This window comes from Mastomys coucha, unplaced genomic scaffold (genome assembly GCF_008632895.1).
Source record: "Mastomys coucha isolate ucsf_1 unplaced genomic scaffold, UCSF_Mcou_1 pScaffold5, whole genome shotgun sequence".
Classification (NCBI taxonomy): Eukaryota; Metazoa; Chordata; class Mammalia; order Rodentia; family Muridae; genus Mastomys; species Mastomys coucha.
The window spans coordinates 24222436-24244904 of NW_022196911.1; the positions used below are offsets into that span (position 1 = coordinate 24222436).

General features: G+C 48.8%; 2 protein-coding genes and 1 non-coding gene across 16 annotated transcripts in view; 1 reads left to right on the forward strand and 2 right to left on the reverse strand.

The window, feature by feature from the left end:
• Nucleotides 1–183: 183 nt before the first annotated feature.
• On the reverse strand, nucleotides 184–5064 carry Rab26 (RAB26, member RAS oncogene family). 4 transcript variants are annotated; one of them, XM_031351149.1, is made up of 9 exons: nucleotides 4547–5064; nucleotides 3345–3455; nucleotides 1854–1895; nucleotides 1713–1779; nucleotides 1538–1590; nucleotides 1229–1294; nucleotides 1083–1139; nucleotides 906–982; nucleotides 184–810 (listed from the first exon to the last, which is right to left on the reverse strand). In XM_031351149.1, exons 1-9 carry the CDS (start codon nucleotides 4742–4744, stop codon nucleotides 708–710), a joined length of 774 nt encoding a protein of 257 aa, XP_031207009.1. In that variant the 5' UTR covers nucleotides 4745–5064; the 3' UTR covers nucleotides 184–707. The 4 variants fall into 4 exon arrangements, with proteins under 4 accessions (XP_031207009.1, XP_031207007.1, XP_031207010.1 ...); XM_031351150.1 differs by having other exon boundaries at nucleotides 714–810; nucleotides 906–1002; nucleotides 4547–4960; XM_031351147.1 differs by having other exon boundaries at nucleotides 1083–1294; nucleotides 1538–1618; nucleotides 4547–4960.
• Nucleotides 5065–17139: 12075 nt separating this feature from the next.
• Nucleotides 17140–17277, reverse strand: LOC116079423. Its single transcript, XR_004113976.1, has one exon. It is a non-coding gene; the product is annotated as a small nucleolar RNA SNORA52 (small nucleolar RNA).
• Nucleotides 17278–18630: 1353 nt separating this feature from the next.
• Pkd1 (polycystin 1, transient receptor potential channel interacting) overlaps nucleotides 18631–22469 on the forward strand; it is a 48322-nt gene continuing 44483 nt past the window's right edge. For 10 of the 11 annotated variants that reach the window (XM_031353849.1, XM_031353850.1, XM_031353856.1 and 7 more), the window contains exon 1: nucleotides 18728–19158. In XM_031353849.1, coding sequence (XP_031209709.1) covers nucleotides 18944–19158 — 215 coding nt within the window. In that variant the 5' untranslated portion in view covers nucleotides 18728–18943. Of the gene's footprint in view, nucleotides 19159–22469 lie in introns of all 11 variants that reach the window. The other variant, XM_031353853.1, reaches the window with a different exon arrangement.

A 22469-nucleotide genomic window follows, 5' to 3' on the forward strand; every position in this document is an offset into this window, starting at 1 on the left:
CCCTAATCTTGATAGTCAACAATTCCTGTGGGAGTTTTGGTGAGGGTGTCTGCTGCACCTGTGTGTTTCACCAGGTTAGTTCTGGGGCTGGTACTCCAGCAGACTTGCGGGAAAGTAGTGCCTTTACCCCCACTAAGCCATTCTTTTTGCCCCAGAAGGTAGTTTTCCACAGATGACACAAACTCCAGAAACACCTTTATTAATAGGGACTTTGAGGACAGGTTTTCACTCAACATTTGTGGTTTGGTGACTTTAGTACAAGGTGGAGAGGACTGGGCCAGCCTGCTAAATGGTAACTGGGTTCTATCCCGATCTTCCTGTAGTTCCCTACATCAGAGCCTCTTAGTGAGTAATAAGCAGCCCAACACGTGGACGATAGATGATTGACCTAGCCTTCAGTCCTGGGTGGGGTCCTGCCTAAGCAGTGTGCAATAGCATGGCTTTTCCTAAAGAGGCGCCATTGTATATTGCTGTCCTCGCTGCTGATGGTGCCCAGAAGAGGGCAGCAACGCGCCATGACATGGTTTGTATGCTTCAAGACCATTTCTGGTGGCCACTGGGGCAAAGGGGGTAAGAGCATTAGCCTAGGATGTCTAGGAAAGGAAGACACTAGGGCATCCATCCTCTGAGGTCAAGTCTGTAGACCCCCAGACAACTTTCAAAGGCAGAGCTGCTTCCTCCAGAGTGGAACTGAGTTTCAGCAAGGTTCAGAGTCGACAGCAGGAGACCCCTCGGCCCTCCCTTTCCACATAGTCATGTAGCCTGAAGTGGGGCTCGCTGGGAGCCTTGGCTGATCTTTGTTTCAGCTCCCTGAAGAGCAATGGGGGAGGAGAGATAGATAATATAGCACAAGGTAGCCCACTTGAGTGCGAGGGTAGTGTTTCTGTTCATTAACCAGGACTTACTTTGCTATGGCTGTAAAAGCTAAGTCCACATTGAGGCCAGTCTTGGCGCTGGTCTCCATGAAAGGTAGTCCATACTCCTGCAAATAGCTACTGCCAGCTGGGTGCTGGGCATGTGGGGGGCAGCCCAAGTGTCACAATCTCACGAACACCCTCACCACCCTCCCTGTTTTGACTCACCTTGGCTAATTTCTCCCCATCTTCCCTCTTTACCACACGTTCTTGAGTAGAGTCAACCTGGCCCGGGCACAGGAGTCTCATTAATGCCAGTGCTGCATGGCATGCTCTGTGGGGCCAGGCTGAAGAGGACAGGCCCAGATTCCCACCTTGTTCCCCAGCAGCATGAGCACCACGTCCTGCTGGGCATATTCCTGGATCTCTGTCAACCAGGCCTGTATAGGGAAAGCTAGGGCCAGTCTCAGGGCTGATCCTGTCACCTGATTGGCTTTTCTAGCCCATATTCAGGTGGTCCTGCTAATGGAGCCAAGTGCCACCCAGGCCCGTTGAGTTAGCCATTAACCTGGCAACCATGAGACGAGGGGTTCATCAGGTCTATCCTCCCTATTGGGTAGCAGGACTCTGGGGCTCCTGATGGCATTTAGTCTTGGTTTGTTCCCCCGGCCAAGGCCACTGACCTGCATGTTGTCGAAGGAGTCTTTGTTGGTGATGTCGTAGAGCAGCAACAGTGCTGGATACAGAAAGCAGTGAGGACGTCCCTGGGGCCCAGAGACTCCTCACTACCCACACCCTATTAGTCACGGGATGTCCCATAGTGTGCCTGCTTGCCACCGCCCCCATGTCTGGGCTTACCATGAGCATCGCGGTAGTAGGCATGGGTGACACTTCGGAACCGCTCCTGACCAGCTGTGTCCCAGATCTGTGGCAATAGGCACTGGTCATACTGCCCAACCTCTCCCTTGTGTCTCTAGCCCCACACTCCTGTAACCTCACCTGCAGCTTCACCTTCATGCCATCCACATCCAGAACTTTATTCTGAAACAGAAGGAGCCAGCACTACTAAGAATGCCTGCCATCCTCTGGTTGAAGTAGGAAAGGCAGTAATGGAAGCCATGGATGAACTTTGCACTATTCAGTTCAAAGTTACAGGACACACACACACACACACCCATACCATCCCATCCCATTCCTACTGCACCTCCTGAGTCTCTCCTCTGAGAACTTAAGGTCACATTTCTGCTTAAAATCAGAGGCTCCTAGCAAATGCCTGATACTCCCTGCCAGTGCCTCCAGCACCAACCCTGGGCCCTTGTTATCAACACAAGCACATACACACCAGGTCATAACACAGTTCCTGTTTGCCAAAAGTGTAGCACTATTAGTACGCTTCCTGCTTAAAGACAGGAATTACCTTAGGAGCACCTTCAACTTGAGCTACTGTGTACATTGAGAACTACACCCTACCTGGAGAGGCTAATTCTATCCCTCCCCCACCACCCCGCCACTGGGACACCCATTTCCCATGGGACAGAGTTCATGCTTGTCTGACTCGACTATGCCCACTAGAGCCCAGATCTATGGTTGGTGAATAGGTGATCTTAGTGAATTTGCTGTCTGCAGGTTTTTCAGATCAGTCCCTTTAGGAGTGCCATCCACCTATCACCCCAAAGAAGGGTTGACTAGAGGCTGGAGCTCCAGGAGGCTGAGCTTCTTGCTATCAGTGCTTCCAGGTCTCCAGGGAACCAGGCTCAGACGTCTGCCTGGCAAGGGGGGGTGCTTTGCCTTCCCTGCACCCTGAAAAGGGGTGCAGACCAAGAAAAGGAGGAGAGGGAGGCTGTGGCAGGCAAGAAGACCCCTGTTCTCATGCCTCTCCTGCTCCCTCTGGCACTTCAGTCTTTACTTCACCCTAGACTCTTATAACCTAGAGGGCTTAAGGAGACCTACAGTCCTCATTCAGGACAAAGAACAGTTCCCACTGGAGGGAGCCCCTTTTCCTGTCTCCAGAAATGGGCCTTCCTCCCAACCTCCTGCTAACTGGGTCTAATTAAAGAGTGAGAAAAATGCAAATTCAGGATTTGCCAAGAACACACCAACACCTCGGCACATGAGATTCAGACTGGGCAGGGGTTGGGGTGGGGGTGGGCTTTAATGCTAGAGCTCCCAAGCTCCTGCCTGGGACCCTAAGGAGGTTTCCATTCGCAAAGGCAGGGATCTTGAGTGAACAGGCCTTAGATTTTCTCTCGCTGTCACTTTCTCAGCACAGCATCAACCCCTGGTATGAGAAAACTGCTTCAGCTGAATGCGGGTACTACCAGGACCCTGAGGTGCTGGCAGCTGCTGTTTGGTAGCTAAGTTCCAACCCCCAGGCCTGTGAACACCTCAGGAGATGGAGAATCAGTGGCCAAGGGTACTGGGAAGACTATGTACAGGGACCATAGCACAGCTGACCCAGTCAGAGCTCAGGACACCAGCCTGTACTCTCACCCGGAAGTCGATGCCCACAGTGGAGATGAAGGCACCAGCCAGGAAAGCCCCATCCTTGAAGCGCACAAGCAGGCAGGTCTTCCCGACACCAGAATCCCCGACCAGCATGACCTAGAGCGGGCAGGAGGATCAGAGGATTCAGGCTTAGAGCTGAGGGCCTTGCCCACCTAGAGGTGCTTCTGGGCTGCCTTGAGCTGAGGGGGAGGGGCGGGGGAGGAGATGAGTGTTCCAGGCCTGTAGGTTCAGCACAGCCAGTGGAAACACAGCAGCATGGTCCCCAATACCATGGATGCCCAGCTTCTCTGCCCCCGTTAGTCCCCTGTCACCTCTCCCTCTAACAATGCCACCTCAGTCTCAACAGGGAGTGAGGACAGCGGTCCCCATCCAGGATCTTACCTACCCCTCCTCCATAGACAACATGTTTGATCTGGGAGGGCAGCATTTGGGGCCTATGGGGAGCAGAGCCATGGGAGTGCAGCTGGAACGTCCTAAGAGACCTGTTGGGGGCGACTCAGTACCAGGGGCTTCTTCGAATTCCAGCAAAGACACAAATCTCAGCAGCAAGACTCGGGAGAGGTGTGTCAGTCAGCTTTTGAAGTGAAGAGGACTAGGAATGAGCTGTGGGCCTGAGGGGCAGTCTAGTTTAGTCTTTCTCTCCCCCATGATCCCTGAGGCCAATGCTCCAGAACCCAGTGATGGCCCGGCCTTCGGATGTCAAATTCACATAGGCTTCAGTTTTGGTCTGGTCTAGGGTGGCCCCTTTCTCCTCTATCCCAGAAAAAGGAGACTTACAGCCACTGGGGGTGAGGGAAGGCAGCATATGGATGGGAATTGATGAGACGGAAGCACCGGTAGGGGCCATAGGTCCCAGAGGGACAGCTTCAGAAATCTGATTTTTCAGGACCCCCTCACTTGGCCTTGCTTGGCCTTAAGTAGGTGGAGTGGGTGTAGGGCCCTGCCAGCTGTTGAATACCCCAGACCAAGTCTAATAGTTGCGTGTGTGAGTGTGTGAGTGTACGCGCGCGCTCGTGCACGCACGTAGGGTCTCGTGACAATGTAAGTAAGGTACTGCCCTTGCCAGCTGCAAGGTGCTGTGCCAGTTCAGCGCCGAGGGTCCGCACAGCCCTGCACTCTTCCCCAGCAGTACTCTAGGATCCAACGCCACCTGCTGCACTCGCGTGGCGAGGAGGTGCCTGGCTCACCTTGAAAGCAACGTCGTAGAAGTCTCCAGTGCTACCAAGTGAGGGCAGGCCAGACTGCGGGGGCCCGTTGGGCGGTGCCTCTGGGCTAGGGCGCGCAGTCCTGGGATGTGCCAGACGTGGCCCGTTGGCGGCGGCGGGCAGCGTAGAGGTAGCCGGCACACTCCCCCCCTTGCTCTTGGAGGTCTTCTTCCTGGACATGGTTCTCAGTGTGCTCCTGCTGCCACCACCGTGTCCCGGGTTGTCCAACGCCCCGTGCCCGCCAAGACCGACTCGGACCCGAACCTGTCCCGCAGCAGCAGCAGCAGCAGCAGCAGCGGCAGCGGCTGCAGCAGCAGCATCTCCAGCACTCAGTGCCTGCCCCGCCCCCGCGTCCCCCACAGGCGGCGCAGCCACTCAGGCCCGGCCTCCCGCCACCGCTGCCAATGGTCGCTCTGAGGCGGAGCCATGCAAATAAGCCTGTCGCTCCAGGGGCGGGGTCAAGAGGTCCCAAGAAGGCCTTTGGTGTGCGTCCCAGGAGCTTGCTCCAGTGCACTGTGCTCAAGGACCCCAGCTGTCTAGTAAAGCACCAGGACCCTGTGTCCTCTCGGGGCACTGTTCCTTGCCCCAGTCTTTAGTGTCCCAGCTCAGTAACCTAGCTCAATAGACTGGTCCGTGGACCTGGGACTACGATGTGTTCTGAGATGAGGATGCTGGGACAGATGGCTTGTGTGAATAGACAGCCTGAGATTCAGGGTTTTTTTTTTTTTTTTCATCAGAGACGCCAGCCATCCAACTACTTGTCCTCAATGCTATTCGCTCCAGGGCAGGCAAATTCAGAAAGCTCCAACACTCATGCTTCACAAACAATCCCTGCTATGCCTGAGCACGCTGGGCTCAGCTGATCAGAGGTATAATGGGCATGATGCCCTTCCTCACATATTTTGCCACCTGGGTTGAAGCACGGGTATCTGAAGTGAGGAAGAAAGTAGATATCACAGGCAGGCGGCATCTGAGACAATCATTGCAAGACCTCTGTCGGACAGCCTAGGAGATTGAAGATCCCCACCTCAGAATTGACTGGCCCATGGTTTTTCCATCCTAGATTCTCATCCAAAAGAGGTCAGTGTTGATTCTCTAGACCCCAAATTGGTCCAGGACCTGGTATACCCTTCTAGATCTGTCTCTGCTACCTCACTAGAGGAGTTCTGTCAAAAACTTCTCACCTAAGACACTCCAGTCAGGAGAAAGAAACTTCAATGGTCAGAGGTAAGGACAGTGGGTGCTGGAGGGTGGTGCCTTTGCCACACAGTATTTCTTGGTGTTCCTCTGGAATGGCCTAGCTGTTTGGTGATCGTTGTCACCAAACCTCTGGGTTTCCTGACGGCCTCCTGAGTTTTCTCAGTTGGCAGTGAGCGGAGCATGAAGAACTGCCTACCGCTGTGGCTCAAAGCGTCCCCCTATCTCTTTCAGGCCAATTTCCAGATCTGCATGTCCTGACCTAGAATGGGGGTACTGGGATCTCACTTTTGCATTCCCTGAGGACTTGGGTATCCCGTCCTCACAGGGCCAGCCTTAGAGTGATTGGCCCAGGATCTCAGCTGAGAACCTCAACAGCCTGTGCTTAGCTGTAGGTCATACAACCTCCTTCCAGCAGCTGCCTAGAATCTGTCCGGTTCATGAGATACATAAAGAGTTCAACTTTGGATGCTCTGGGGCAGGAGCTACAAGGAGGGGATTTAGGATGTGAGCAGTGAAAACAGTGCAGGCATCTAGGAGGAGAGAGGGAACAGGCAAGCCAGGGAAAGTGGGAGGGCAGCAGAGGAGGGGAGCCTCCAGCAGCAGAGGAGACAGACTTGCCTTTAAAAGGAGGAACATTTACATAAAATCCAGGTCTCTGCTTTCTCCCAAAACTCGGGCCCCACGCCTCTGCCCATCTTTGATTGCTGTATCTCAAGGCTCCTCTGCTCCCATCCATTTCTCACTCTGGAATGGAAGCTTTTCTGGGCACAGGAGGCAGCTTGTCTCAGTCACTGCCATATCTCTGGCAGCCAGCTCCTGGCCTCAATAAGCAGCTACTAAATTGGTGAAAGAAATACAAGTTAGAGATACGGCCCTCACATGGGCATGGTGGTGCATGCCTTTAATCCTCGTGCTCCTAGCACAGGTAGGCAGATCTCTGTGAGTTAAAGGTAAGCTTAGTCTACCTAGCAACTTCCAGGCCTATCTGGGCTACATAGTGAGACCCTGTCTCAAAAATATCAATTAATTAAAATTAAAAGAGTCAGGTGTGATGGAGGCCATACCTCTAATCTCATCCCTTAGGAAGCAGAGGCAGGCAAAGTTCAGCCTGGTCTATAGTGAGTTCCAGGCAGCCAGAACTGCATAGTGTGAGATCCAGTCTCAAAAAACAAGCCAACAACAAAAGAAGATAGCAGCTGGGAGGTGGTAGTGCACACCTTTAATCCTAGCACTAGAGGCAGAGGCCAGCCTGGTCTACAGAGCAAGTTCTAGAACAACCAAGGCTATCCAGAGAAACCCTGTCTTGAAAACAAACAAACAAACAAACAAAAGATAGCAAGGGTGTTGGTATTTTTCCCGGTGATAGAGTGGATCTGTGTTTCCTCCCCTTGAACCTGGGCTGTGATACAGCAGAAGTGATCTGAGGTTCTTGCACCCTGAGACAGTGGTTTTCAGAATCTGGGTACCATGATTAGAGAACACTCAGGCAGGCAATGGAGAGTAACCAACTGAGTAAGCAGAGTCTCTGATGGACACAGGAGCCCAGGGGATGATGCCATGTACAACAGGGTTTCAGTGTAGACCAGACTGGCCTTAAGCTCACAAACTCCCAGCCTTAAGTCTTTCAAGTGCTGGGATTCAAGCAGACCACCATGTTCCTCTAGAGGTGAGCCTTTTAAAACCATTGTCTCCAAGCCGGGCAGTGGTGGCACTTGGGAGGCAGAGGCAGGTGGATTTCTGAGTTCGAGGCCAGCCTGGTCTACAGAGTGAGTTCCAGGACAGCCAGGGCTACACAGAGAAACCCTGTCTCAAAAAACAAAACAAACAAACAAAAAAAACATCGTCTCCGAAGCATTTGGGAGATGATTGTCACATGGCAATAAATTAGTAATTGCAACTCAGAGTAAGCTTGAGGGAGGGAGCCAATTTGGTAGGAAAGGGTAAGCAGGATGTAACGGTCTTAGTCTGGCTTGGAGTCCTCCAAACTCTGAGATCTTCAAACTTGGGAAGAAGAGCACCACTGGTAGGGACCAGTCCCTGAACTGGCTGCCCCCTGGAAAGTTTGGTCCAGCCTTCAGCCTTGGAATGCAACAAAAAAGATGTGCAGCACATATCCTTGTCTCACTGAACCTTTGCCCTTGGTCTCTCATGCTCCCCAACTCCTGTAAACTTCTAATTGGTCTTCCTGGGAACTGCCCTCATATAGCATGTCCAGTGAGTTCCCAGCCTTGCCTGTCTCTCTCACTCCCCCTAGGCTTCTAGCTTTCCCCCAAGCCTGGAATCTGGCCTACACTGGAGAACAGGCAAGAATGAGAGCCATCTCCTTGACCTTGCAGGTTCTGCTTAGAACCTTGCTTCCCACACTCCTCCTGTCCCTACTTCCCGAACCCTGGATGCTCTCCAGTGATTCTCCAGAAGCTTCTATACCCATCTGAGAGCTTTCTGAGGACAGACCCTTGTGCTGCCTGGGGAAACGGTCTATGATTGAGCAGCAGAAAGTTAAACTGGGCTGCAGGGGTCCTTTAGCAAGCAGAGGCAGAGCCCCCAAAGCTTGTGTTCTCCTGAGGAGCACCTCCTGAGAGTCAGCCCCGCGGAATTCAGCTGTCTGCTACCTAAATGCCAGAGAGCAGAGGTCCCTTGCTTGCTGTATGACCCTGGGTGTTTGGCATCCTTTCTCTGGACCTGCTTCCTGTTCCTGTAAAATGTGGAGGAGGAGTTGCTCTCCAAGGGCTCAAACACCTTATGTTCTATGAAATCCTTGTGAAAGTTGCCATGGAAACATCAGAAGAACTGCAACAGCCTTGGATTGTATGCGAGAGAGAGAGAGAGAGAGAGAGAGAGAGAGAGAGAGAGAGAGAGCACACTGAGTCACCATAGAAAAGAGGTGATGTCAGAGATATATTGACTTGACTCTGGCACCCAGATGTAAAAGGTCTAAATATATTCCAAACATATTTTTCTCCTGAAAAGACACTCCCAGGAGTCTCCTCATCTTGGCCCTAATTTGGTATCCCTGATGTCCTGCTGGCTGGTAGTAACAGGTGAGTGGCTGTCTTTGCCTGAAGAAGTGTCATCTGTGTGAGGCCAGGCAGGGAGGAGCTCCTTTGGAGGTTAAGACCACAGTCTTAGGAGGCAGAGGTGCTCACCACACTTGAGGTGAGCTTGTGCACAGCACAACCACAGGATTGGAGTGGAGCTGAAGCAGAGCTTCATCTAGCATGATGGCATTCTATCCCTATCACTGAAAATAAAAGTCACATTCTCTAGGTTCTTGGGGGCCATGGTCCCTAAGTCTGTACTCCAGTCAGGGACCAGTTCTCAGCAGTGCTGGCTCTCGGCTCCTGAGTGGGGCCCTCTTGTCAACAGAGGGGGCTGAGTGGGGTCTTGTGGTTCCACATTCTCAAACAACATAGGAGACAGAAGCATTATCACAAACTGATCAAATAGTTCTTTGCTTTACCACATATTCCCTAGAGCCAACAATGACTAGCTTCTCTCGAATGGTATCTTCTTTCTTTCTTTATTTTTTTTTTATTTATAGGGGGAGATGGGAGGCGCTTTTTGACACAGGGCCTAATTTGCCTGGTTTTGTCAAAAATAGTTTTATGGGTATGCAGGTAATATAATATCCAAGAATTACATATGTTAAAAGGGTACAAGTTGAAGAGCTAGGGAGATGTCTTGGTGTATAGTGTGCAAGCTTGGCAAGCTTGAGGACCTGAATTCTGATTTCCAGCACTCATATTAAAAGGTGTGTGTGGGGGGCTGGCTTGGCACTATGTATCTGCTGTAACCCTGGAGCTGATAAATGGAGATGGGGGGGCGGGGGGAGGGAGGGCTGGAGAGATGGCTCAGTGGTTAAGAGCACTGACTGCTCTTCCAAAGGTCCTGAGTTCAAATCCCACAACCACATGGTGGCTCACAACCATCCATAAGGAGATCTGATGCCCTCTTATGGAGTGTCAGAAGACAGCTACAGTATACTTACATATAATAATAAATAAATCTTAAAAAAAAAATAGAGATGGGATTCCAGGGACTCAGTGGTAATCTAGTCTGGCTGAAACAGTAAGCTCTGGGTTCAATGAGAGACTGTCTCAAAAACTAGGATAGGCAGGGCAGTGGTGGCGTACGCCTTTAATCCCAGCACTTGGGAGGCAAAGGCAGGTGGATTTCTGAGTTCGAGGCCAGCCTGGTCTACAGAGTGAGTTCCAGGACAGCCAGGGCTATACAGAGAAACCCTGTCTCGAAAACAAAAACAAAAACAAAAACAAAAACAAAACAAAACAAAAACTAGGATAGGACGAGAGAGACGACTCCATGTTTAAGAACACTTGGTGCTCTTGCAAGGAACCTTGGTTCCATTTCTAGCGGTCTATAGGGGGTCTGTAATTGCTTTTCCCGGGGATTCACTGCCCTCTTCTGGGCTCAGTGGGTACTTGCATGCGTGTGATTCCCTTACAAGCACTCAGGTAAAATACTCATACACATAGAATACAAATAAATAAATAATTAAAAGAATAATAACAAGCTGAGGAGTGGTGGCGTATACCTTTAATCCCAGCACTCAGGAGGCAGAGGCAGAGGTGTGCAGATCTCTGTGAGTTCAAGGCCAGCCTGGTGCACCAGGACATAGTGAGACCTGCAACAGAGCCATATGCACATGCACACATGCACACACCACACATATGCACAGAGAGCATGCAGTTTACTAATACAGAACTTTCTTATCTGGGCATAACGTGGCCATTCCAATCTTGAGACTAAAGCAGCTGTGGTTACTGTCATGAGACCCTCCCAAGATCGGGTTCCTTTGCCATTTTCTCCTGAGAGGCACTGGGGAGAGCTTTCACAAGACACACACAGTCCCTCATCTCCAGGAGGAAAAGGTCCTACTCTTTCTCACAGGGCACAGTTGCCTGCAAGTTGTTCATGGTCTATTAGTAACCCCAGGTACATTCATTGATCCCACCCAGCTAGATTTGGGGGGATCCTGTCTCAGTCTATTGTTAACCTCCCTATCTAAGGGGGGTCCTGTCTCAGTCTCTTGTTAACCTCTCTATCTAATGGGGATCCTGTCTCAGTCTCTTGTTAACCTCCCTATCTAAGGTGTAGAAATAGGATCCTTAGGGAAAGTCAGGCAACAGAAAAATTTCAGTATTTTTATTTTTTGTTTGTTTGTTTGGTTTTGGTTTTTTCGAAACAGGGTTTCTCTGTGTAGCCCTGGCTGTCCTGGAACTCACTCTGTAGACCAGGCTGGCCTTAAACTCGGAAATCCACCTGCCTCTGCCTCCCAAGTGCTGGGATTCAAGGTGTGCACCACCACCGCTTAGCTCAGTATTTTTATTCTTATACAACCATGAAACTATCATGAGTATACAACAGCCAAGACAAAAACATACCTGTTCCTCATTGTCACTTGGTATTGGGATGTATAGCTTTGTCCCAAGACCTTCTGTAGAGAACTCTTAGGCCTCCCTGCTCAGGTGGGAGTGCCTGGTTTAGGCTGGCCTTGAAGAGCCTCAGTGGTATATCTGTAGCCTCCATGGCCGGGAGTAAAGAACACAAAAGAACCTCTAGGGGCGCTATTGCACCAGGCTGCTCTCTGTGTGCTAAAGTGGGTGTTAAATAGCTGCCTTGCTATTACCTTATTCTGACCTTGTGGAATATCTGCATTCCAGAATATACTTAATAGCTCTGTTATACATTCATATAGATTGGCCTGACCACTTAACACCCTTTTCCTTAATTTCCTTTTTTTTTTTTTTTTTTTAAAGTTTTGGTTTTGGTTTTTCAAGATAGGGTTTCTCTGTGTAGCTCTGGCTGTCCCAGAACTTGCTCTGCAGACCAGCCTGGCCTTAAACTCTAAGATTTGTCTATTTTTGCCTCCTGAGGGCTGGTCCATTTTCTTGTATGACATAAGTACTGTGATCCTTGATCATGTTTTCTTGTTGTTCATGTGTATGTGTGTGTGTTCAATTTATGTGTATGTATGTTTTTCTAGCATTTATGTCCATGTACCATGTATGTCCAACAAAGGCCAGAAGAGAGTGTTAGATCTCCTGAAACTGGAATTAGAGACCGTGGTGAGCCACCATATGGGTCCTCTGGAAAAGAGCCAGGGCTTTTAACCTCTGAACCATTTTTCCAGCCACTTATTTTGTGTGTTTTGATGGACATACTGATCTGATCTCTCCCTTCCTTCCTTCCTTCTTTCCTTCCTTCCTTCCTCCCTTCCTTTTTCTGGTTTGAGTATTTTCCTGAACTGATCGGATTTTCTTGTTTCTTTTTTCCCTTTCTAGTTTCTTTTATATTGTTAGTTACTACTGTTTGTTTATTTTTTTAAAAAAACCTATATTTTGGGTATGGTGGCACATGGCTGTAATCCAAGTACCCTGGAGACTGAGGGAGGAGAATTGGTACAAGTACAGACTGAGCTGTAAAGTGAACCTTTGCTTTAAACAACAACAACAACAACAACAACAACAACAACAACAACAACAACAACAACAAAAAGCAGCTGTAGCTATTCATGCCTTTAATCCTAGCCTTGGGAGGCAGAGGCAGGCGGATCTCTGAGTTTAAAGCCAGAGTAGTCTACAGAGAAAGTTCCAGGACAGCTAAGGTTACATAGGAAAACTCAGCTGAAAAAGCCAACAATAATAATAATAGTAGTAGTAATAATAATAAATAATAGAATCTAGGCTACATAGTATACTATGCCTTTAATCCTAGCACTTTGCAGGCAAAGGCAGGTGGATCTGAGTTCAAGACCGGCCTTTTCTACAGAGCTAGTTCTAGGACAGCTAGGACTGACTACACAGCAAAATCTTATATGTGTAATAAAACAAAACTAAAAGTCTCTGTGTAAAAAGAAATTCAATTGTTTTGAAAAATTTTAAAACACAAAAGACATATATTTTTATTTTGTTATGTGTATGGGTGTTCTGCCTAGATGTATGCCTGCATGATGTATGTGCCTGGGGCCCAGGGAGACCAGAAGAGGGCATTGTATCCTCTCAAACTAGAGTTGACAAATGATTGTGAGCCTCCACATGGGTCCTCTGAAAGAACCCTGGGCCTTCTCTCCAACTTCCAAGATATATTGTTTTGCCTTGTTTTGTTTTGCTTTGCTTTGCTTTTTTTCAAGACAGGGTCTCACTATGTAATTCTGGCTGTCCTGGAACTCACAAAAAGATCCACATGCCTCTGTCTGCTAAATGCTGGGATTAAAGGTGTATGCCACCATGACAGACTAAATTTCATTTGTATTATTATTATTATTATTATTATTATTATTATTATTATTATTACTATGTGTGTGAGTGTGTATGATGTGTGTTTGTGGGTATTTGTGTGAAGGTCAGCAGACAGCTTACAGGAGTTAGTCTGTCTTCCTACCTTTATGTGGGTCCTAAGGATCGAACTTGAGTCACCAGGCTTGTGCACCCACTGCCTTCACCTGATGAGCAGTCTTGTAGTCCTAAAAAACATACGGTTTTTGCTGGGCAGTGGTGGCACATGCTTTTAATCCCAGCACTTGGGAGGCAGAGGCAGGTGGATTTCTGAGTTTGAGGCCAGCCTGGTCTACAGAGTGAGTTCCAGGACAGCCAGGGCTACACAGAGAAACCCTGTCTCGGAAAACAAAAACAAAAACAACAATAACAAAAAGACATATGGTTTTTAAAAACAAAACAAAACAAAAAAGCCAAACCACACTTATTAGGCTAGAGAGGTGGCTCAGTGGTTAAGAGCTCTGTCTGACCTTGCTGGGGTGTGGCTCCAGCATCTATATCAGGTAGCTCACAGACAACAATAATTCTAGTTTCAAAGGTCTGATGCCCTCTGGCCTCTTTGGGCAAACTGCAGGCATGCCTATATATAAATCGATACATTCTTTAAAAATGTAGGGGACAGAAAGGTGGCTTGGCAGTTAAGAGCACTGGTTGTAGCCAGGCAGTGGTGGCACACACCTTTGATTGCAACACTTAGGAGAGGCAGAGAAATCCTGTCTCAAAAAAAAAAAAAAGCATGCTCTTCCAGTAGACTGGAGTTTGGTTCCTGCACACTGACTTCAAATTTGGAGGATCAAATGATTCTTTTGACCACTGTGGGTACACTGAGGTCTGAGTACACACACACACACACACACACACACACACACACACACACACAAATGGAAAAGCATGTGGCATCATATCCAGCCATAGCCACTTTTGGGTCATTTAGAGGGATTAGTCTGAGGCTGCATGGCATGTTTCTTTGATCCCTGTACTCCAATTCCAGGCCAGGCTGGTCTACATAAGGAGCCCCATAAAAAGGGGGTAGAAGCTGGGCATAGTGGAACATACCTTAAATTACAGTACTTGGGAGGCAGAGGAAGGTAGATCTCAAGGAGTTTGAGGCCAGCCTGATCTACATAGTGAGTTCCAGGATAGCCAGAGCTACATAGTGAGACTATGTCTTGAAAGAACAACATTTAAATAGTAATGGTAATGGAAATGATGATGATAATAATGAAAAGGGGGTAGAGCTGACTGTGACTGCAATTTTTGGCTACCTTATTGGATTCTTATATCTATCACCCTTCTCCACCCTAATCCCTTCCAACCCCCAACACTAGGTAGACAAGAAAGGTGAGAGGGGAAAGGGGGCATAGATCTCTTTAGACTACTTTGGGCTGACTAGAGGCATCTAACTCACTGGGATAAGTCCAATCTTTGTAGCCAGGATATCCAATTCCTTCTTTTCTCTTTGCTCACAACCCTCTTGACAACCACAACAGCAGTAGCAGCAGCCCCCCCCCCCCCCAGCCACTCGGGGCTCTGGCATTTTTATACCTTCTCAAGAGTCCCAAGGAGTCCAAATGTAAGCTATCTTCAGCTGGCAGAATCACACCCTTGCCAGGGCAGCTGCTGTGGACAACCTGAAGCAGCCCACACCTGGGATTAAGACAAAGCTTATTAACATAATATAACATTACTAGTTGTTGGTTTGTTTGTTTTTTAAGATTTATTTATTTCTTATTTTTCGTTTGCTTGGGTTTTTTTTGAGACAGGGTTTCTCTGTATAGCCCCGGCTGTCCTGGAACTCACTTTGTAGACCAGGCTGGCCTCAAACTCAGAAATCTGCCTGCCTCTGCCTCCAAAAAGGCGTGGGCCACCACTGCCGAGCCTGTTTTCCTTATTTTTGGACATGATCTTATTATGTAGTGTTGGCTGTTTAGAGCAGGCTGGCCTTGAGATCTGCCTTCCTCTGTTCTGGAGTGCTGGGGTTAAAGATGTGTAGCATTCTGCTTTGCTGCTTTCTTGCGGGTGTATCTTTCTGTGCTTTGAATCTTAAACAAATCTGTCATGTGTCTTCAGAAAAGCCTGGACTTTGAATATGACCTTAAGTCTGCTATTCACCTGGAACATTTCTTGACTTCTCTGTTTCTCCAGAAATCTCATTTTGTAAAGGAACAATGACGGTCTTAGTTGCTAAAGCTGTTGAAATTCAACAGAATACAGCACTGAAAGAAGGGTGAAGAGGTGGGTCATATGGACCCTTTCCCTCCGTCTCCCAAGCTCTCCTCTGCTCTCCTGTTCAACCTCTCTGCTGGCACGCTTCCCTTAATCTGTAAACCCTTTCCCATATTAAGGAAAAAACTTGGTTTTGCTCTGTCATTTGTTGTTCCTCATCCCTGCACAGTGAGGCTTTCCGAGACAGCTGACTACAGGCCATGTTTACAGTCCCTACATGCCATAAACCTGCTGGCATGTGGCTTCCTTTCAAAATGCCTTCTCTAAAGGTCACTTCCTGACACCTTCCCATTAGCAATACACAGGTAATATGGTAAGGGCCAGGGCCAGGGCCAAGATGACCTTGGAGAACCCTGTCTTCTGGGTTTCTGACAAACTTGAGACAATTGCTCTATCTACAGTAGATGACTGGTAGATATGTGTCCTTTCTCCCTCTTCCCTGGGGTCCTCATGGCCAAGTGGTTTCAAACTGTTTCTGGAATGTTCTTTATCTGTAATTCTATATTAGTTTGTAGTTTTTATCTTTCTTCCTTTCTTCCTTTCTTCCTTCCTTTCTTCCTTTCTTTCTTTCTTTCTTTCTTTCTGTCTGTCTGTCTGTCTGTCTGTCTGTCTTTTTTTTCCAAGACAGGGTTTCTCTGTGTAGCCCTGGCTATCCTGGAACTCACTCTGTAGACCAGGCTGGCCTCGAACTCACAAATCCGCCTGCCTCTGCCTCCCAAGTGCTGGAATTAAGGATGTGCACCATCACTGCCCGACTTAAAAAAATATTTTTTGAGACAAGGTCTCACTATATAGCCTTGGCTGGGCAGGAGTTAGCTATGTTGACCAGGATGAATTTGAACCTACTGAGATCTTTCTTTGCCTCACCAGTGTTGGAGTTATGGAGTGTGCCATCAGTATGCCTAGCCCTATAAGATAAAATTTCAATATATATATATATATATATATACATATATATATATATATACATACATATATATATACATATACATATATATGGTTGTTTTTCCTTTTTTTAAAGATTTATTCATTTATTTTATGTAAATGAGTACACACTGTGGCTGTACAAATAGTTGTGAGCCTTCATCTGGACCCTGCTTGCTCAGGCCCAAAGATTTTATTTATCATTATAAATAAGTATACTGTAGCTGTCTTCAGATGCACTAGAAGAGGGCATCATATCCTATTACAGATGATTGTGAGGCTCCATGTGGTTTCTGGGAATTGAACTCAGGACCTCTGGAAGAGCAGTCAGTGCTCTTAACTGCTGAGCCATCTCTCCAGCTCAATATCCAGTATTCTTTTTAAGAATATTTAAGCCCAGCCTGGTGGCGCTGGTCATTAATCCCAGCACTCAGGAGGCAGAGGTAGGTAGATGATCTTTATGAGTTTGAGGACAGCCTGGTCTACAGAATGAGTTTTAGGACATCCAGGGCTGTTACATAGTAAAACCCTGTCTCAGAAAATTAAAAAAGAAAGAAAGAAAGATTTATGTTTTTTGTGTGGGTCTTTGTTATTTACATACTTGTAGGAGCTTAGAGAAGTTAAAAGAATGTCTTTAGAATCCCATGGTTGTATGCTGCCCTGTGAGTGCTGTAAAGTGAACTCCTGTCCTCTTACCTGTTGAGCCATCTCTCCAGCTGTACCCTATCCCTCACCAGAGTATGTGTGTGTGTGTGTGTGTGTGTGTGTGTGTGTGTGTGTATTTCCTTGAGAGAGAAATTCATTAAGTAGTCTGGTCAGGAGCTTTTGGGAACCTCTCATTCTAGAGTACTGGCTTGAGAAATGCATGCTACCATGCTCTGTACGTTTCAATATATTTAATAAGGCTGTTCAATCACTTTTTTTTCTTGAGTGTGTTCAGAAGCGCTGTGGGCACAAGCCTAAAATAAAAAAGGCCTTGCACAACTCTGGCAGGGTTTCTAGGATGCTCTGGTCCACAAACGAAACCTGGCAGACCACTGGCTGACCAGCAGGTATTAGGATGGACCATCAATCACTTGATCTAATTACGGATCAAACATGCTTCTTGGCCCCAAAGAAGCCCTCACCCTTCCCTCCAGCCTTAAGGCATTCATCAACTTCCTGTCTTTGTAGATTTTTCTTTCCTTTTTTAAATTTTTTGACTTTCCTCTTTTGAATATTTCCTGTAAATGGAAACACAGAACATGTAGTTCTTGGTATTCGGGCTTCTAAACATTTTTTTCAAGGATTATTCCCCAGTGCTGTGTTTGGAGTCTTTTCTCTCATTTTAATTTGTCTTTAGCTCCTGCACACAAGGATCCGCAGTACCTGGAGTCTGAAGCCTGAGCTAGAGCTGCTTGCGGGTGGGAGGTACAGCATGTCCCCAGCACCTCGGCAGCCAGCAGCACGATGGGCTACGCATAGAGGTGGAGGGCACTGCGCTGAGCTTCACCCACTCCAGGTGAGCGCAATCTCATGCATCACTTCCGAGCCTCTGCAGCATCCTCTGGCAGAGGTCCTTGATATGACGCAGCAAGTATTTATTGACTCAGGTCCGCGGTACTCTCCAGAGAAGTTTTGCGGAGTGGAAGCTCGCACAAACTGACACCCAGAAACTGTAGGCCGCGTTTTTTTTTTTTTCTTTAAATTTATTATTAGTGAGGGCGTGTGGTATGGCCAGGGTATAACAGCCAGAGGACAACTTTGTGTAAGTTTATCTTTGGATTTCGGGATAGAACTCAGGTGGCTTTGCATGCCAAGCTCCTTTATCGGCTAACCGCCCCCCTTGACAGGGTTTCTCTGTATATCCCTGGCTGTCCTGGAACTCACTCTGTAGATCAAGCTGGGCTCGAACTCAAGAGACCCACCTGAGTGCCTCTGACATCAAGTATTGGGACTAAAGTCTTGTGCCACCACCGCTCAGTGCTGAGCCCTCTCTTCTGCACCTATTAGTGTTTTCAATGTTCTGACTGTTGATTGCAGAAGGCTGGGAGCGAAGAAACCTACTGACTCCGAGGAGGCCTCAACAGTCAGAGGACTTCAAGGGGGAGCTCGGGAAAGCGGGGTGAATAGCCACAAGCCCTCCAGCTGTTGTGGGTAGGGGACCGAGCCTAAACGGGCAGCTGCTCAAACCACAGCCTGATGAGTCGGGGCTCGAAACTCCGCAGTAGAGGGGGCGGAGCTTCCTCCACCTTCAAGCCGGGTCTGCAGCAAGCCAAGCTGGGCAGAGGGCGGGGCCTCTGGAGGACTCCCCTCCCTGAGACCCCGCCCACCAAGGCTCTCGCTTACTGGGCGGAGCCTCTGCGGGCGCCCTTCCTTCAGGCCCCGCCCATTGCAGGATCTGCAGTGAAGAGGGCGGATCCTGCGAAGGCCTTCTCTTCATCCTGTCCCACCTACGGCCGCCTTGGAAGCTCAGGGGCGGGGCCTGAGGACGCCCCGCCCCGCGCCGGGGGTGGGGGAGGAGGAGGGGCAGGCGCTGGGTCTGCAGTGCAGCGCGAATGCGCGAGCAGGCGGCCAAGGCCCCGAGGTGCGGCCTGCCCCAGAGCGCTGAGCGGCTGTTGCACCGCAGACGGGCCACAGCCGCCGCGGCATCCAGCCCCGGCCCGCACCATGAAGTCCGCGGGCCCCTCCTGAGCTGCGGCTGCCGGCGCAAGGGGCCTCGGGGAACCGGGGCCATGCGCGGGCTGCGCTGACGATGCCGCCCGGCGCGCCCGCTCGCCTGGCGCTGGCCCTAGGCCTGGGCCTGTGGCTCGGAGCGCTGGCTGGAGACCCTGGGCGCGGCTGCGGGCCTTGCCCGCTCCCCTGCTTCTGCGGCCCGGCGCCCGACGCCGCCTGCCGCGTCAATTGCTCGGGTCGCTGGCTGCAGACGCTAGGGCCGAGTCTGCGCATCCCGGCTGACGCCACCGCGCTGTGAGTAGCTGCGCCGAGGCAGTGCAGGCGGGCAGGCGGTTGCCATGGCGGCGGGCGGCCTGGCTAGAGCATCACAGGGTCCGGCGGGAGCACGGCTGAGGTAGATAGAGCCCTTCTGGAGCTTTGCCGGGCTGTCGGCCGCAGAGCGTGGGCGCGGTCCTGAGCTCGGGCGGCAAGACGCAGCGGGGCCTGGCCGCTCCCAGGGCGAGGCTCCAGCAGGGATGTCGGCCCGACTAAATAAGGAAAACCTTGGACCTCAGCCGGCTTGACCCAGAAGAGTAGCCAAAAATCCCAGTTCCAATGAAGACTGACGTTTTACGCTGCGGGGCTCCTCTAACAGGAGCTGCCACAGTGCGTGGGGCGTGATAGGAGGTTGCGGAATAAACGTTAATTAGAGACTAATTGAGGTGCATCCTAGGGTCGGAGATTTCTGTTGGCGCTCAGAGCTGGCCTCTAGGGGAGAAGTCTCGACAAGAATTTTATGGATGTGTAAGAATTGTCTATGTTTAAGGGACAAGAGTTGGGTCCAGCGGCCTGGCCCATGATCCTGGGCACACATAGTGACTGCTGGAAAAGTGTTAGGGAGTAGAGGGCATGATGGGTTTGGGACTCGGGTAGGTACTTAGGGAAATTGCCAGGAGGGGTTAAAACATTTGCGATTTTGCCAGTTTTGCCTTCTGAAAGTAACAGGCATATCTCACTGAGAGATCATCTTGAACCAGGCTTACTTAACTAGTCTTTTTTTATAGGTTGTCACACTTAATTCTTAGTCCAGTTCTCTGGAGTGTGGTAGAGGCAGACCTCTGTTTTACAGGTGAAGAAACAGGCTTGGAGATGTGATGTATTTTCAAGGTATCACTTCCTATACATAATAGCCTGAGGTTTGGAGCTTTTGCAGTGCTAGCCACCAGGGTTGGATCAAAAATGTTGAAGAGGACAAGATTGCAGACATTTGTCTCAGGACCTGCTGATTCCAGCCTCTTAGACGTCTTGGGCACTTCAGCCCCAGTAGTTCTTGCTCGATTCCCCTCTGGAACTTGTCAAAGTAGAAATGGACCCTTTCACTTCTGTTTATAATGGGCATGGTGACTCTACCCCAGTAAGGAGCTGAGATTTGGGTTCACCCAGCCTATCACTGTGGTCCTTGACTGCTGTAGCATTTGTGGTGCAGCTGTCTCTGGAAACACAGAATTGCATCAGATCCAGATTTATGGATGCTGTGAACTTCTTTCTCTCTGCTGTGAACTTCTTTCTCTCTGCTACCTGGTATCTGTGGGAGTCAGGTTCCTTCTTTACCCTCTGCTGGCCTCCTAGGAGCTGTCTAGGAAATGAAAGTTGAGAGCCCACAAGTCTGTAGGCTTTGCTCAGCAGTGAAGCTTGGGCTGTTGCCCTGAGAGCTCATAGCCTGGCCCAGTCTGAGTTTATAGGGTTCTTGAGATATTACCCTCTCACAATGTGTGAAGGGACATCAGAAAGACCTCATGTGTGGACAGATGGGTAAAGAGTCCACATTTTTCTTTCTACCTCCAACACTGATTCTAAGAGACTTAACCAGCCTGTGAGAACCAGCCAATAGGAAGCTGAGGCCTCAGGGGCAGGTGTTGAGTTCCCCCTGCTGCTTCTCAAGGCCAGTTTGTGTCCAGTAGGTTGTCCACCCTGTAGACTACTGGAGATGAGATGGATGGTTTTCTCTGAGGACCAAGGACACAGACAGCAACCTCAGGCTGGTGTTTACATGCCCAAGGAATATTGCCTTCTTTCTGATCATCAGACCCCTGTGTATGTGTGTGACTCTGGCTTCTGCGAACATAGCTTTCCCGCATTTCTTGGCTTAAAACCATGCTGCTGCTTAAGAAAGGTGCTGTTGCTGGACGGGTGCTGCTGCTTGGCTGACTTGGAGCTTTACTGTGGATCATTTAAAGCCTGGCCTGAGCTGCATACTATTGTGAAAAGTATGCAGAACAGAGTCATGGAACTCACTCTTCTTTTTTGTCATTCCTGTCTCATATATATATGTATGTGTTATGTGTGTGTGTATATATATACATATATATATATTTGTTTGTTTGTTTGTTTTTCAAGATAGGGTTTCTCTGTATAGCCCTGGCTGTCCTGGAACTCACTCTGTAGACCAGGCTGGCCTCGAACTCAGAAATCCACCTGCCTCTGCCTCCCAAGTGCTGGGATTAAAGGCGTGCGCCACCACCACCTGGCTCCTGTCTTATATTTTGAGCCAAAGACCGGATCATATTATTTTTATCTATTATAACACTAAAAACACATCTAAAATAGGAAACACTTCCTTAGGTTTAATGGATGTCCACTGTGTACATTTTTGTGAAGCTGACCTGAGACTCACAGAGATCTGACTGCTTCTGCCTGTCAAGTGCTAGTACTAAAGGTACATGCCACCATGCCCAGCTATTTGGGGTGGGCTTTTTGTTTGTTTATTTGATTGTTTATATATTTTTTTGAGACAGGTAGACATGTAGCATGGACTGGCCTTGAACCCTCAAACATTTGATCTTCTTGCCTCAGTCTTCCTTGTGTTGAAATTACAGATGTGCACTATCAGGCTTGGCTCTGAATTTTTGGTAGTTTAAATTAGGGTCTGAATTAGGTCTACGTAGTACAATTAGTTGATGGCCTGAATCTAGCTGATGGCTACACTTTTTCCAGTTCTCTTCTCCTACTTTTGACTTTGGAAAAAACTAACTCTTGTATCCAGTTTCTAATTGGCTGAGCTGTGAGCTGTTGGCTTCTTGCATGTCTCTGTCCTCTGTGTCTCCAGCTATGTTGTGGAGGGTCACACCTCTTTCAGAGATCTCTCTGGCTAGTGACTATAAGGCAGGACATTCTATTGTTGAAGAAAGATCTCTGGGACATCACCTGACACTAGGTATAAACTGCTTTTTGACTTCAGACATGGTTGTTTTAGATATGATTTCTGGTGACAGGTACTACCCATTTTAAAATTTTGAGTACAAGGCCAGCCTGGTCAACATAATTCCAGGACACAGTTAGAGCTATGTACAGAGACAATGTCTCAAAAAAAGAAAAAAAAGTGGGGAGGGGAATAAGTAGGTATGATGGCTTATACTCATAATCTTAACACTGGGGGAAATTGAGACAGGAGGATTTTGGATTTGAGGTCAGTCTGAGCCATACACAGAAATATTGTTATTAAAAAAATAAAATCCATCCGGGCAGTGGTGGTGCACGCCTTTAATCCCAGCACTTGGGAGGCAGAGGCAGGTGGATTTCTAAGTTTGAGGCCAGCCTGGTCTACAGAGTGAGTTCCAGGACAGCCA

What these genes read in the sequence shown, in the direction of transcription:
- Rab26 (XM_031351147.1), bottom strand. Translation starts at nt 4,744, where the DNA reads ATGTCCAGGAAGAAGACCTCCAAGAGCAAGGGGGGGAGTGTGCCGGCT. An exon ending in CTACTACCGCGATGCTCATG is followed by an intron (nt 1,619 to 1,712) that starts GTAAGCCCAGAC and finishes TCTGGGCCCCAG; the next exon opens with GGACGTCCTCACTGCTTTCT. An exon ending in ATGGGGAGAAATTAGCCAAG is followed by an intron (nt 983 to 1,082) that starts GTGAGTCAAAAC and finishes AGCTATTTGCAG; the next exon opens with GAGTATGGACTACCTTTCAT.